Genomic DNA, 16,825 nt, shown 5'->3' with positions numbered 1-16,825 from the left:
AAGGAGTTAATGAAAAGAGAGTACACAGCAAACTGGTTGCCTTTAGGGTTATTTTTCTTGCAGACTTCTAGACCTTAGGGAACATGCAAGGGGACCCAGGTAGATGGAGTTGGAATGTCCAGGGCCATCTGAGTATGAGCTAGCTGAGATGTTCTTCTAGAACTGTAAGTCGAATGGCGCAATGGTGTTTGATATGGCCTAAATCTGTTTCTGTATGGCTGTGTTTAAAAACATCTTTGATTAGTTCCTGCAGTCAATCCTTAATTTCTAGCTTTTGATAAGCTCCCATCTTATTTAATTTGAGTCATTCCACTTGAAAAGAAAACCTGGGCTGGAGTGATGGCTTAGTGTTTAAGGCACTTGCCTGCGAAGCCTAAGGACCCAGGTTTGATTCCCAAGTAACCACGTAAACCAGGTGCACAAGGTAGCACATGCATCTGGAGTTCGTTTGCAGTGGCTAGAGGCCAAGTGTCACCATTCTCTCTCGCCCTCTCAAATAAATAAAAATAAAATAATTTAACAAGTGGGGGGCTGAGAGATGGCTTAGCAGCTAAGGCACTTGCAAACAAAGCCTATGGACCCAAGTTCAATTCTCCAGTACACACATGTAACCACTCATGGCGTATGAGTCTGGAGTTCATTTGCAGTGGCTAATGGCCCTGGTGTACCCATTCTCTCTATCTGCCTCTTTTTCTTTCTCTCTCTCAAATAAATAAATAAACAAACATTTTTTTTTTCTAATTCTTAAAGTTTTATTTGCACATGCACATGTGTGTATTTATAGAAACACCAGGGTCTTTTGCTGCTGCAAAGATCAGAAATTTGCACCACTGTTACACCTGGCTTAGGAATTAAAACTGGGTAATCAGGCTATGAAAGCCATTCCCAAATCTCAAAACATTTCTTTAAATGCTACTTCTCAAGGTCCATAGTTAAAATACTTCTCTAATAGTTTCATGAAAATAAAGTGTGCAACCTTGCTTACCTCTCCCATTAACTCCTTCACAACAGGCACCACTCCACTGTCCTTGGTAAAGCCCTGGTACGACATATTCCTGGCTGCTCTCTGGGTACAGATGAATATGTCACCATTCACAGTCTCAAATCCAATGTACTTCATATCAGGACGAACCCAACAGTTTGTTTGTCCAAACATGGTCTCGGGTCTGAGGGTAGCAGCTACTAAGAAGATATTTTTACCTTTCAGGCCACTAAGAAGAAAAGGAATATTATATTTAAATACAGACTTTTTATTATTTTTCTTTTTATTAAGGAAAGAGAGACAGAGAATTGGCATACCAGGGCCTCCAGCCACTGCAATCAAACTCCAGACACATGCGTCACCTAGTGTGCATGTGAGACTTTGCACTTGCATCACTTTATGCATTTTACATGGGATCTGGAGAGTTGAACATGGGTCCTTAGGCTTTGCAGGCAAGGACCTTAATTGTTAAGCCATCTGTCCAGCCCGTAGATTTCTTTAGAAATTGTTCATATGAAGGAAGCCACGCACAGTGTCACCTATAATCCCAGCACTCAAGAGACTAAGGGCAGAGAACTAGTTTGGGCTACATAGTGAATACCAGGCCAGCATAGCAAGACTCTATGACAAAAAACAAAACAAAAAAGTAAAGAAAAAGAAATAAAAGGAAAAGAAATAATGAAACAAAAACCCTTTAGCAAACCTACCTTAATTTTGAGGGGTAAGGCTCAAGCACCTTCAATTTGATTAAGGTATATTCCTGAGGTCCAACACCCTAAAAAAATAAACAATAAGCAAATAAAACAAAAATCTAAGGGAAAAATTGAATTAAATATATTAATCTGTGGGTAGATCTTATTACAATTTCTGACGTAGATTCTTGTATTACTATAACAAGTCTTCCAATAAAAAAGACTGCCAGCATTATGATAACCATATCTACATGGATGTCTAGTGTAGAAGATATGACTTAAAAGAGGCATTGGCCAAAACTGTGTTAAAAAATGGAAATCAGGTGCTTACTTCAGCATCACATATACTAAAATTGGAACTATACAGAGAAGATTAATATGGCCCCTGCACAAAGATGACAAGTAAAGTCGTGAAGTATTCCATATTAAAAAAAAAAAAAAAATCAACTCTAATCCTTCACCTGGACAAGTCCCAGAGATCAGTGATCACAGACATTCAATAGACCAGGCATCAGATGATATGAGATCATATATATATATATATATAATATCTTATTGATTTTGGTTTTTTGAGGTAGGTCTCACTCTACCCCAGACTGACTTGGAATTCACTATGTAGTCTCAGGCTGGCCTTGAACTCACAGCAATCCTACTACCTCTGCCTCCAAGTGCTGGGATAAAAGGTGTGTGCCATCACACCCAGCTATATGTATATATATTGTTTATTTATAAGGAGAACAAGAATGGGTACAAGAGGGCCTCTTGCCACTATAAATGAACTCCAGACACATATGCCACCTTGTGCATCTGGCTTTACACGGGTACTGGGAAAATGAACCAAGAACATCAGGCTTTGCAAATAAATGCCTTGAATGCTGAGCCATCTCTCCAGCCACAGAAGATATGCACTCTAAACTTAGCTTGGCCCTTACTAATGGCTTGACCCATGAGAGCTGCATTCTCTCAAAACCTTTCCTTCCTAATCTGTAAAATGTCAATGCTATATCTCATAGGGCCATTCTGAGTAACAAAAGATAAAGGCTAGAGGACACTGAGAAACTATGAAATATAACTGAAATTCAGAATACTGCTATCACTAAGTAGACAGCTTATATATGTATCTCAACCAAGATCTTTGGGAGAAGAGGTATTTCAGATTTCTAAACTTAGATTTGAGAATATTTGCACATACATATTACTTGTGAAGTAGCCCTAATGAAAAGAGCTAACTTCCACAACATGGAGAAATATAAAGTTTTTTGAGCACTATGAATAACATGGAAGTTAAAAATGCTAGACTGAGCTGGGCATGGTGACATACGCCTTTAATCCCAGCACTGAGGAGACAGAGGTAGGAGGACTGCCATGAGTTCAAGGCCACCCTGAGACGACACAATGAATTCCAGGTCAGTCTGAGCTACAGTGAGACCCTACCTCGAAAAAAAAAAAAAAGTAAAAAAAATGGGCTATCATAAGAACTCATCTCACTACCTTAGAGATACTTGCTCAACCATGTTTATTGCTGCTCAATTCACAATAGCTGGGAAACGGAACCAGCCTAGACATCCCTCAACTGATGAGTGGATAATGAAGATACGGCACATTTACACAATGAAATTCTACTCAGTGGTAAAGAAAAATGACATTATGAAATTGCAGGAAAATGGATGGAGGAATTTTACTCGGTGGCAAAGAAAAATGACGTTACGAAATTTGCAGGAAAATGGATGGATCTGGAAAGAATTATACTAAGTGAGGTAACCCAGGCCCAGAAAGCCAAATGTCGCATGCTCTCTCTCATATATGGATCCTAGCTACAGATGATTGGACTTCTATGTAAGTAGGAAGAAAATTCAGTAGCAGAGGCCAATAAGCTAGACAGAAGATATAAAGGGAATAGAAAGGAAGGGGGGTACTTAATAGGTTGGTATTGTATATATATATATAAGTAAAAGACTAGATTAGTGGGGGTGAAAAGGCCTAAGTGAGGTCAGGAGAAGAGATTGAGTAAAGGAAAGGTAGAGGGAGAGGGAGGGCTAATCAAAATCTAAGAGGATATAAATAAATGATATGGAAACCTACATTTTGGACAATGGAACACTCAGGAGCCGTAGACTATTACTAGAAAATGTTGAGTGCCAGGGATGGGATACCTTCCAGTGAGTTGTTGGCCAGGGAGATCCTTGATGCCCCCAAAACATTACAGGCCATTGCTGAGGCCCTTGGTTTCCCACCAGGAATAGATGGTAAGACCCTACTGCTGAAGACTCCACATACTTGGGCTGCAAGGCCACTGAGAAATCCTGCTGGAACTGAGCTGATCACCTCCTCCATGTAGACCAAGTGACAGAAGGCTGGAAGAAGCCATTCTGCATACAGTTCAATGGAAGAAAGAGAAATCACAAGTGAAGATACTCAACAGTAGACAATGCAAGCCTTATACTTGGTTAGCCAGGCCAAATGAGCCAACAGGTACAATAGTGGCACATCTATCATGGTGGAAACCAACTGCCCTCTAATTTGACTGGAGCCCTGCTCCATGGGAGGGAATATATCCCTGATACTGACAACCTATAACAGTGGTAGTCATGAGCCCTAGGGGTGTAATGTCTAATGCTATCTGGCTAAATATATATACAGTACTCATCAAGCTGCCCAGTAAGCACTTCTCTTAATGTTCATACCCATATATTAATGCTACTCTCACTTTTGTTAGAGAACCTTCTCTTCAGATGACAGTGACTTTGGGATGACTCAGAGGCATCATGGTGGTGGGAAGAATTGACAGAGGAGTGCTCAGTACTGCAATATCTCTATCACACCTTACAAGGCTCAGGGTCCATTGCAGAAGAGGTGGCAGAAAGAATGTAAGAGCTAAAGGAAGGGTAGGACTCCTTGAAATGTGCTCTCCCAGACATACAATGGCCTGGATATCTATGTCCCCATAGTACCTGACACTACCTACACAAGACCATCATAATGGGATGTAAAAGATCATGACATCAAAATAAAAGAAAGACTGATTGAGAAGGGGAGGGGATATGATGGAGAATGGAGTTTCAAAGGGGAAAGTGGGGGAAGGGCGTTACCATGGGATATTGTTTATAATCATGGAAGTAGTTAATAAAAATAAATTAATTTTTGGGGAGGCTGGAGAGATGGCTTAGCAGTTAATCGCTTGCCTGTGAAGCCTAAGGACCCCGGTTCAGGGCTCAATTCCCCAGGACCCAAGTAAGCCAGATGCAAAAGGGGGTGCACACATCTAGAGTTCATTTGCAGTGGCTGGAGGCCCTAGCATGCCCATTCTCTCCTCCTCCCCCCCCCCTTCTCTGTCTGTCGCTCTCAAATAAATAAATAATAAACACAAAAAAAAAATAAAATAAAATAAAAATAAATTAATTTAAAAAAAAGAAAAACATGAAAAGACAAAAGAAATAAATAAAAGAGAGACTACTGGAGAGAGGGAGGAGATATGATGGAGCGCAGAGTTATGAAGGGGAAAGTAGGGGAGGAGAGGGGAGGGAAATATCATCGTTTGTTGTCTGTAAGTATAGAAGGTGTCAATAAAAAATATACATTTAAAAAGACAAAAAGGGCCAGGAGTGGTGGCGCATGCCATTAATCCCAGCACTCAGGAGGCAGAGATAGGAGTATCACTCTGAGTTCATGGCCACCCTGAAACTACATAGTGAATTCCAGGTCAGCCTAGTCCAAAAGAAGACCCTCCCTTGAAAAACCAAACAAACAAACAAAAAAAGTTGGCCACATATCTCATTCCCATTCCCCACACTCTTTGAGCTATTCATTTTCCAAATGGTGCTTCTCAAAATTTAAGATGCACATGATCACTAACAGCTTCTAAAGATGCAGATTCCTGGGCCCCACACACAGAGCTTGTGACTCAACAACTTTTGGATGATGCTCAACCATGTGATTTTCCATAAGAAGGCGATACAGCTGGTCCACAGACCATATTGTAAGCAGAGCAAGGTCCTAGACACAACATAGGCACCTGCAATAATAGTCTGCTTTAGTCACACCCTGTATTATGACTGTACATCTCAGCATTTCAATTAAGTTATTTTCAGCTTTCTGACCTAAAATGCTATGACAATAGTAAGGATTACATAATAGCTACTCTATGTCATAGACAATCACCTCTCCAGTTTGTCTGTCATGATCCATGCAAGGCTGCCCATCTTTTGGAGAATAAATTGTATACCTAAAACAATAGAAAATAAATAATAAATATTATTATACTATTCAAGTGATATTCTAACCTACTTGCCAATTACTAATATCTTGCAAGTATGCCTCATAACTAACACTTTGAACTGAATAAATATCTATATCTATTATGTATACTTTTATGAATAGTAAGCTTAGATACCAAAAAGAAGTTTCACCATCATGAAAGGTAACCCTGATAAATGCATATGGACTAGTCTTGGCCTTATGAAATGAGACAAAAGATGATAAACCTAACTTCACTTATAAAATGCAACTAGTTTCATCTGACCACATAACCAAGGAAGAACCTTAATATACAGAACAGATGGGTAAACTAAAACACTAAGAATTATCTTTCTGCTTGGCTGGAAATAATCATTCCATTCTCTCTGATTCTGGTTGTCAAAAACACAGAGCAGGGCATGGTGGTACATGCTCTAATTCCAGCACTTGGGAGTCAGAGGTAAGAGGATCACCATGAGTTAGAGGCCACCCTAAGACTACATAGTAAATTCCAGGGCAAACTGAACTAGAGTGAGACCCTACCTCAAAAAACTCCTTACGATGCACTCCTCCAGACACAAAGTGGCCTGGATATCCATGACCTCGTAGTGCTTGACACTACCTACACAAGACCATCATAATAGAGGAAAAAATAATGAGATCAAAATAAAAGAGAGGCTGATTGAGAGGGGGAAGAGGTATGATGGAGAAAGGAGTTGCAAAGGGGGGAATTACTATTATTTATTGTCTATAATTATGGAAGTTGTCAATAAAAACAAAAAAAAATCTTTTTTTTTAAAGATTTTATTTTTATTTATTAATTAGAGACAGAGAGAGGAAGAGAGAGAGTGTGTGAGAATGGACACGTCAGGCCTCTAGGCACTGCAAATGAATTCCAGGTGCACGCACCATCATGTGCACCTGGCTTACATGGGACCTGGAAAATCAAACCGGGGCCCTTAGGCTTCACAGGCATGTGCCTTAACCACTAAGCCATCTCTCCAGCCCACAAAAAAATTCTTAAAAAAAAAAAAAAAAGCCTGTTATGGTGGCATATGTCTTTAATCCTAGCACCTGGGAGGCAGAGGTAGGAGGAACACCAAAAGTTTGAGGCTACTGTGAGACTACATCATGAATTCCAGGTCAGCCTGAGCTAGAGTGAACCCTACCTAGAAACAAAAACAAAAACAAACAAAAAAAGAGGGCTGGAGAGATGTCTTAGAGGTTACGGTGCTTGCCTGCAAAGCCAAAGGACCTCAATTCGATTCCCCAGGACCCATGTAAGCCAGTTGAACAAGGTGGTGCATGCATATGAAGTTCGTTTGCAGTGGCTGGAAGCCCTGATGCGCCCATTCTATCCCTCCCTCCCCCCCCCTCTCTCAAATAAATAAATAAAAATTTAAAACAAATTTATTTAAAAAGAGGGATGGAGAGATAGCTTAGCAGTTAAGGCATTTGCCTGCAAAGCCAAAGGATCTTGGTTCAATTCCCCAGGTCCTACGTAAGCCAGATGCACAAGAGGTTGCATGCATCTGGAGTTCACTTGCAGTGGCTAGAGGCCCTGGCATGTCCATATTCTCTCTCTCTCTCTCTCCTTCTTTCTCTCTCAAATAAATAAGTAAAATATTTTTTAACTATATTTAAAAGAAAGAAAGAAAGACAGACAGACAGGCATGGTGGTGCACGTCTTTAATCCCAACATTTGGGAGGCTGAGGTAGGAGGATCACTGTGAGTTGGAGGCCACCCTGAGAATACATAGTGAATTCCAGGTCAGCCTGGGCTAGAATGGAAGTCTGCCTCCAAAAAAAAAAAAAAAAACGACACAAAACAGGACTAGAGAGATGGCTCAGTAGTTAAGTTGACCAAACTTCTAGAACCTAATCAGAAACTACTAACTGTGGTAACTATGGTCTAAAGTATTTTATTATTAGCCTACAAAGCCTAGCAACCCTCGTTCAGTTCCCCAGTACTTATGCAAAGCCATATACACAAAGTGGTGCATGCATCTGGAGTTCGTCTGCAATGGCTACAAGCCCTGGTGTGCCTATTCTCTATCTGTTCCTTCTCTCTCTCTCTCTCTCTCTCTCTCTCTCTCTCTCTCTCTCTCTCTCTCCCCTTGCCAAATAAATAAATAAAATAAACTTTTTAAAAAACAGACAAAAAAACATGGTGGAGCACGTCTTTAATCCCAGCACTCAGAAGGCAGAGGTAGGAGGACCACCCTGAGTTCGAGGCCATCCTGAGACTACATAGTGAATTCTAGGTCAGCCTAAGCTACAGTGAGAACCTACCTCAAAAAAAAAAAAAAGTAAAAAGTTTTGCCGGATGTGGTGTTGCATGCCTTTAATCTCAGCACTTGAGAGGCATAGGTAGGAGGCCACCCTGAGACTACATAGTGAATTCCAGGTCAGACCGAGCTGGAGGGCGGGGGGGGGGGGGGGAGAAAAAGGAAGGAGGAAGGAAGTAGAAGAAGGGGGAGCTCAAGAGACATTGGCAAGAAGCTGGGAATGAGAGAGTGCTTGTCTAGCAGGTACAGCCCTGGGGTTCAACTGCAGCACCACAAAAAAAGAAAGAAAGAAAGAAAGAAAGAGAGAGAGAGAGAGAGAGAGAGAGAAAGAAAGAACAACTGGCAAAAGAAAAAAGAAAACAAAGGACAAAAAGACATAAGAGAACAAAAAGAAAAGCATCATTTAAGAAGACAAGCACACGAACTACCAGACAAAGCATTGTAAGCCTGTACTACCAGCACTCTGGAGGCTAAAAGAGGATCAGGAGTTGGAGGACAGCATGGGCTACATGAGATCTTGTTCCAAAAACAACAGGAAGAAGAGAGAGGGAGAACAATAGATAAAGTAAGTTATGAGTATTGAATGTAACATAGGAATTACATCATTTTCATTTAATTATATCTTATTATATTGAAAGACAATAGACTCACCGCTTCCCAAATTTAATTTTGTTTCTTTCTCTTAATGTTAAAAACTGCCACCTGACAAAAGAATCATAGTAAGGATTAACATCAGTGGTGATGAAGGAACGCCGCCAATCTGCCTACAAAAGAAAAAGAAAGATAATTTTTTAGAAATACACAGACTATTTTAAAATAAGAATCCTTATAAATCAGTTATTCTTCTTTTATTCCCCATCTCAGAATTAAGTAGCTATAAAAATGTATTTTCAGAGCTGGAGAGATGGATTAGTGGTTAAGGAGCTTGTCTGCAAAGCCAACAGACCCAGGTTCAATTCCCCAGGACCCACAGACACTAGATGCACAAGGTGGCGCATGCATCTGGAGTTTGTTTGCAGCAGCTGAAGGCCTTGGCAGACCCATTCTTTCCCTCCCTCCCTCCGTCCCTTCCTCCCTCTCTCCTCCCCCCCCCCTCATAAATAATTTAAAAAAAATATGGCTGGGCATGGTGGCACATGCCTTCAATCCCAGCAATCAGGAGGCAGAGGTAGGAGAATCACCGTGAGTTCAAGGCCACCATAAGACTACATAGTAAATTCCAGGTCAGCCTTGGCTAGAGTGAGACACCACCTCAAAAAAACCAAAATAACATTTAGGTGTGGTGGAACATGCCTTTAATCATAGCACTTGGGAATAGAGGTAAGTGAATTGCCATGAGTTCAAGGTCACCATGAAACTATATACTGAATAATTCAGCCTGGGTTAGAGCAAGACCCTACCTCGAAAAAAAAAATTTTAATTAATGTGTTTTAAATACACATATTTACACATTTTAAAACATATAACAAATCTAAAAGAAATATTTAAATAATAAATTTACATATTTCTCAGGTTAAACCCTGGCTGCTTCTTATTCTTTGAATAAAGTCCCTTTCAACTAGATGCCAGTGTATAAATGCCAAAAAGACAAACATTAAAGTGCTTTACAGCTCACACTGACACCCACTTAGTTCTTAACCTCATAATAAAAAGCACATTTCTTAAATGGCATTCAAGTACAATGTATTCTTTTCAGATTTAAGTTCTGTTCCATAATTGTTTAGTATATGTGCTGCCGAAGTGAGCACTATTCCATAATTTTTTAAATGACACAAATATTAATGCTTTTCATTTTTCTTTAACTATGAGAACAATGACATACCTTCAAACCTATTCTCTTTAGGTCCTGAATGGCCAGAGGTGGGAAATAATCAAGCCAATGTTCTGCTTCAGAAAATTTCACTATCTCTTCATCAGAGAGTCCAAGGGACTTCATAATGTCCCACTGGTATTTAGAAGATCCTGCTTTGGCAGCAGCTTTACTCTGAAAAAAACAAGTGAAAATTAACTCCATCAAAAAATAACCAACTGCTTAACAGTCCAGAAGCACAGTAATTTTAATGGAAATTTCTAATAATTCAAATTCCAAAACAACACTGTTGATACATCAGAACACAATAGGAATTAGATGCACTGTTTTGTTTACTAAACTGTACAGCCAAGACACTCATCAGGACATGGACACCAATGAGAACAAAGAACTACCCCCATGAAGATCTCAGCGCCAGGCAGTCTCTACGTCCTCTTTGCGACTGCCACACACATCATTTTTAGCTATAAATAAACTGCTCCCAAGTTTCTATATTTGCAAGCATTAAAAGACAACCAAATGTCTTTGGAGACATTTGGGATTGGAGGAAAGAAGTGGGATTAAAATGTAAAACTATAAAGAGGCAAAGAGGCCAGGCCTATAAACCCAGCACGAGGAAGACAGAGGTAGGAGAATTGCCATGAGTTTAAGGCCAACTTGGGCTACAGTGAGACTCTTCCTCAAAAACGGGAAAATAAAAGGGGCTAGAGAGATGGCTTAGTGGTTAAGGCACTTGCCTGCAAAGCCTTACAACCCATGTTCAATATCCCAGATCCTACGTAAGCCAGATGCACAAGGTGGCACATGCACCCAAGGTGGCACATACATCTGGATTATACATTCAATTACAGTGGCTGGAGGCCCTGACACACCAATTCTCTCTCTCTCATTAAAAAAAAAAAAAAAAAAAAAAAGGTCTATTGGGATTGCTTCAAAAATTAAAAAGAAAAAAAAAACACAAAAAACTAACTAGCTGGGCATGGTGGTACACGCCTTTAATCCCAGCCCTTGGGAAGCAGAGGTAGGAGGATCACCATGAGTTTGGGGATACCCTGAGACTACATACTGGATTTCAGGTCAGCCTGAGCTACAGTGAGACCCTACCTTGAAAAACAAGGGGAAAAAAAAGGTGGGGGGAAAGGGCCAAAGAGATGGCTTAGCGGTTAAGGTACTTGCCTGCAAAGCCTAAGGACTCAGGTTCAATTCCCCAGTGTACAAGTAAACCAGATGCACAAGGTGGTTCATGCATCTGGAGTTTGTTTATAGGGGCTACAGGCCCTGAAGCGCCCATTCTCTCTCCCTCTCTCTCTCTTTTTCTCTCCCCGCCCCTTCCTGTCTCTCTCAAATAAATAAATAAATAAATTTTAAAAATTAAAAGAATAAGCTGGGCGTGGTGGCTCATGCCTTTAATCCCAGCACTCGGGAGGCAGAGGTAGGAGAATCTCCGAGAGTTCGAGGCCACCCTGAGACTACATAGTGAATTCCAGGTCAGCCTGAGCCAGAGTGAGACCCTACCTCGAAAAAAAAAAAAAAAAAAAAAATTAAAAGAATAAAGCCAGGTGTGATGGCACATGCCATTAATCCCAGCACTTGGGAGACAGAGGGAGGAAGATCACTGTGAATCCAAGGCCACCCTGAGACTACATAGTGAATTCCAGGTCAGCCTGGGCAAGAGTGAGACTCTACCTCTAAAAAACAAAACAAAGGGCTGGAGGAATGGCTTAGCAGTTCCGTTTGCTTGCAAAGCCAAAGGACCCAGGTTCAATTCCTCAGGACCCACGTTAGCCAGATGCACAAGGGGGCATACACATCTAGAGTTTGTTTGCAGTGGCTAGAGGCCCTGGCGCACCCATTCTCTCTTTCTCTCTCTCTCCCTTTCCCTCTCCCTCTTCCCCTTCCTCTGTCAAATAAGTAAATAAATAAAAGTAAAAACAAAAATATTTTTTAAAGAGAGAGAATAGGGCTGGAGAGTTGCTTTAGTAGTTAAGCGCTTGCCTGTGAAGCCTAAGGACCCCGGTTCGAGGCTCAGTTCCCCAGGTCCCACGTTAGCCAGATGCACAAGGGGGCGCACGCGTCTGGAGTTCGTTTGCAGTGGCTGGAAGCCCTGGCGCACCCATTCTCTCTCTCTCTCTGCCCCTTTCTCTCTCTCTCTCTTTCTGTCGCTCTCAAATAAATAAATAAAAATAAACAAAAAAAAATTAAAAAAAAAAAGAGAGAGAATAGAACAGAGCCACATTTGGTGGTGCATGCCTTTAATTCCAGCACTTAGGAGGCCAAGGTAGGAGGATGAGGTAAGTGGCCATGAGTTCAAGGCTACCCTGAGACTACACTGTGAATTCCAGGTCAGCCTAGGCTAGAGCGAGACCCTACCTGGAAGAAAAAAGAGAGACAAGAAGAGAAAGGGGAGGGGAGGGGAGAGAAAGAAAAGAAATAACCTAACTGGGATGGAGAGATGGCCAAGCGGTTAAATGTACTTGCATGCAAAGCCTGATAGCCCAGGTTTAATTCCCTAGAACCCACATAAAGCCTTATGTACAAAATGGGGCATGCCTCTGGACTTCATTTGCAATGGCAGGGGGCCCTAGGACACCCATGCTCTCTCTCTCACTGTCTCTTTCCCTCTATCGCTGTCTCTCTCAAATAAATAAGTGAAAATATATTTTTAATTTTTTTTTTCATTTTTATTTATTTATTTGAGAGTGACAGAGAGAGAGAAAGAGACAGACAGAGAGGGAATGGGCATGCCAGGGCTTCCAGCCACTGCAAACGAACTGCAGACACATGCGCCCCCTTGTGCATCTGGCTAACGTGGGTCCTGGGGAATCGAGCCTTGAACTGGGGTCCTTAGGCTTCACAGGCAAGCACTTAACCACTAAGCCATCTCTCCAGCCCGAAAATATCTTTTTTTAAAAGTCACCAAACCTTTTTTCCTTTAGCTTTGTCCTTAATTACTACGTCTTCTGTTTTAGCACCAGTTTCTTCTTCTTCCTCTTCTTCATCTGGAAAATCAGGAGGGCAACCATACAGCTCTATTTCTCTTTTCAACTTATCAGCACATGCCTATAACACAACAAATTTAAGTTCAAAATTAAGGAAATAATGAGATTTTTGCTGTTCCCAATACCAAATAAAGTGGACTCTTTCTGAGATTTTGTGCAACATCTATATACATGTACATTATAGAAAAGTCAACTGATCCAAATCATGAACTCAAAATCTACTAATTTGTATATTAGTATTTTAGTTCATTGATATTGATATGCTAGGTAGTTGAAATGCAAAGATACATAAAATGCAATGTGTCAGTTACTGAGTGACAGTATTTTCTCAATTTAAAGATTATTGTCTTCACAATAGGAGGTAAATCTCCACTGTTCATTATGATCACCACCTGCTACATAAACAGAACAAGTATTAAATTAGAAAACAGACACTAGGTAATGAACTGATTTATCCAGTTTTATAAAGCTAATAAGCTTTGGTATTAATAATTGAACCTGGATTTTCAACCCCAGCATTCCTGGCTATACCAAGAAGATTCCTGTCAAAAACAGAGATTACACCAAGACAATAGTACATTAATTATGAGAAACTTACTTTGAGAATTTCAAAAGGTCTTAAAATCAGAAGAATTTCAGCTAATAAGATATAACTAGAAAGTTACTATTTGAGCTGGACCTGGTCCCAAGTATTCAGGAGACTGAGGAAGTAGGATTACAAGTTCAAGGCCTGCCCTAGGCTACATAGCAAGTTCAAGGCCAGTTAGCAGAACACTATCTCAAAATAAATAAATAAATAATTGGGCCTAGCTGGGGCATGGTGGCACATGCCTTTAATCCAGCATTTGAGAGGCAGAGGTAGGATGATCACCATGAGTTCAAGGTCACCCTGAGACTACATTCCAGGTCAGCCAGGGCTAGAGCAAGACACTACCTTAAAAAAAAAAAAAAAGGATCTAAGGATGTAGCTTATTTAAGAATACTTGTTTAATTCATGGAAAATGTTAATAAAAATTGTGAAAAGAAAAATAAATAAATAAATAAATATGTCTTTTAAACTAAAAATAAAAGGAATACTTGTTTAAGCCGGACATGGTGGCACACGCCTTTAATCCCAGCACTTGGGAGGCAGAGGTAGGATGATCACCGTGAGTTCGAGGCCACCCTGAGACTACACAGTGAATTCTAGGTCAGCCTGGGTTAGAGCCAGATCCTACCTCAAAAAAATTGTTTTGTAATTTTTTAATTAAATTTTTAAAAGGGGGGGGGGGACAAGCTGCCATTACACACTTACTTTCTGGTGTGGCACAGTGGGATGTCTACATTAATGCAGTATTCTTGTCAAAGTACTTAACCCAGTGTGGGGGTGGGGAGGGAGGGAATTACCATGGGATATATTTTATAATCATGGAAAATGTTAATAAAAATTTAAATAAATAAATAAATAAATAAATAAAAAAGTACTTAACCCAAACATTAGCCAATATACTTGGTGGAGAGATGCTTAGCAATTAAGGTGCTTGCCTAAAAAGCAAAAGGACCCACTTTAATTTCCCAGGACCCATGTAAGGCAGATGTTCAAGGTGGTACATGTGTCTGGAGTTCATCTGCAGTGTCTAGAGACCCTGGCACACCCATTCTCTCTCTCTCTCTCCTTTCTGCCTCCTCTCAAATAAATAAAAATAAAATATTCTTTTAAAAAGAACTAAGATACTAAAGAGGAAAGTTAACTACCTTTAAAGTGTGATCCACAAAAGTAAAGAGCAACCATGATCAACATCTTGGGAAAACTAGAGATTACATGCAGGTGATTAGCAACACATCAGTGTTGAAGTGAAAGAGACAATGTGTCTGCAATGGTTTAAAGAATGCCCATATTTGAGAATACAGAGTGAATTCCAAGTCAGCCTGTCAGCCTGGGCTAGAGTGAGACCCTATCTCGAAAAACCAAAAAAAAAAGAATGCCCATATTCAAATGAGCCATTGGGTGCAATAGTGGCATGTCTGTTATGGGGAAAACCAACTGCCTTCTAAATGGACTGGAGGCTCGCTCCATGAGAGTGAATACATCCCTGATACTGAAAACCTACAACAAGGGTAGTCATGAGCCCTAGTGGTGTAACATCTGCTGCTGTCTGGTTAAATGTATATACTATGCTCATCAAACTGCCCAGTAAGCACTTCTCTTAATGTTCATACCCATATGTTAATGCTACTTTCACATTTGGTTACAGAACCTTCTCTTTTCAGATGGCAGTGACCTTGGGATGACTCAGAAGGTATCACAGTACTAAAAAGTGACAGAGGAGTACTCAGCACTGAAATATCTCTATCACATCTTCCATGGCTCAGAGTCCATTGCGGAAAAGGTGGTGGAAAGAATGTAAGAGCCAAAGGAAGAGTAGGACTCCTTACAACATGTTCCTCCAGACACAAAATGGCCTGGATATCCATGACCTCACAGTGTCGACACAAGACCATCAGAATAGGAGGAAAAGATCATGTCATCAAAATAAAAGAGAGATTGGTTGGGAGAGAGCAGGGACATGATGGAGAGCAGAGTTTCAAAGGAAAAGTGGGGGGAGGGAGGAAATTACCATGGGATATTGTTTATAATCATGGAAGTTGTTAATAAAAGAAATAAAAAGAAGAAAAATAAAATAAAAGGCCCAGAAAATAAAAAATTTGCCAGACATGGTGGTATATGCATTTGATCCCAGCACTTGAGAGGCAGAGGTAGGATTGTCATGAATTCAAGACCAGCCTGAAATTACAAAGTGAATTTCAGGTCAACCTGGGCTAGAGTGAGACCCTATCTCAAAAACAACAACAAAAAAAAAAAAAAAACTGTGGGCTGGGAATGTAGCTCAGTTGGTAGTTTTGCCTACCCTACATGAAGCCCTGGATTCATTCTCTAGCACCCCATAAACCAGGCTTGACACTACCTGTAATCCCAGCACTTAGAAGATGGAGGCAGGATGGCCAGAAACTGAAGATCATCCTCAACTACATTCTCCAGACTTATAATCCCAGCTCATAGAAGGCTCAGGCAGGAAGACTGAGAGTTTAAGACCAACCTGGGTAATATAAGACTCTATCTCAAAAAAATAAAAATCGGGCTGGAGAGATGACTTAGCAATTAAGGGGCTTGCCTACAAATGGAAGGACCTGGGATCGATTCCCCAGTATCCAAGTAAAGCCAGATGCACAAGATGACACATGTGACTGGAGTTAGTTTGCCGTGGTTAAAAGCCCTGGTGTGCCCATCCATTCTCTCTCTCAAATAAATAAATAAAATATTTCAAAGACATGAACATTAAAGAGCAAAAGCGGGCTGGAGAGATGGCTTAGCAGTTAATGTGCTTGTCTACAAAGCCAAAGGACTCAGGTTCGATTCCCCAAGACCCACATAAGCCAGATTCATAAGGGGGTGCATGCATCTGGAGTTCATTTGCAGTGGCTGGAGGCATGTACATTCTCTATCTCTCTTTCACTTCCTGTGCCTATTTCTGTATCTGTCTCTCAAATAAATAAATAAAAATAAAATATTTTTTTTAATTTTTTTTTAATTTATTTGAGAGCGACAGACACAGAGAGAAAGACAGATAGAGGGAGAGAGAGAGAATGGGCGCGCCAGGGTTTCCAGCCTCTGCAAACGAACTCCAGACGCGTGCACCCCCTTGTGCATCTGGCTAATGTGGGACCTGGGGAACCGAGCCTCGAACCGGGGCTCATAGCAAGCTCATAGGCAAGCGCTTAACCGCTGAGCCATCTCTCCAGCCCAATAAAATATATTTTTAAAAAGCAAAAGCAAGAAAAAA

The 16,825-nt window shown here is 40.6% G+C and overlaps 1 protein-coding gene and 1 non-coding gene across 3 annotated transcripts in view; one reads left to right on the top strand and one right to left on the bottom strand.

Moving 5' to 3' along the window:
• The window catches only part of Lars1 (leucyl-tRNA synthetase 1), an 88,837-nt gene that overhangs the window by 52,927 nt on the left and 19,085 nt on the right, over positions 1-16,825 (bottom strand). For both annotated transcript variants that reach the window (XM_004664719.2, XM_045132708.1), the window contains exons 5-10: positions 12,928-13,065; positions 10,018-10,179; positions 8,847-8,959; positions 5,833-5,896; positions 1,690-1,757; positions 986-1,211 (exon numbers count right to left, since the gene is read on the bottom strand). In XM_004664719.2, the coding sequence (XP_004664776.2) occupies positions 986-1,211; positions 1,690-1,757; positions 5,833-5,896; positions 8,847-8,959; positions 10,018-10,179; positions 12,928-13,065 (771 nt within the window). The remainder of the gene's footprint in view (positions 1-985; positions 1,212-1,689; positions 1,758-5,832; positions 5,897-8,846; positions 8,960-10,017; positions 10,180-12,927; positions 13,066-16,825) is intronic.
• Positions 1,998-2,104, top strand: LOC123454292. The gene has a single exon (XR_006633277.1). It is a non-coding gene; the product is annotated as a U6 spliceosomal RNA (small nuclear RNA).

This window comes from Jaculus jaculus, chromosome 13 (assembly GCF_020740685.1).
Source record: "Jaculus jaculus isolate mJacJac1 chromosome 13, mJacJac1.mat.Y.cur, whole genome shotgun sequence".
Taxonomy (NCBI): Eukaryota; Metazoa; Chordata; class Mammalia; order Rodentia; family Dipodidae; genus Jaculus; species Jaculus jaculus.
The sequence above is the reverse complement of the archived record's forward strand: the minus strand, read 5'-3'. Positions and strand labels throughout refer to the sequence as shown.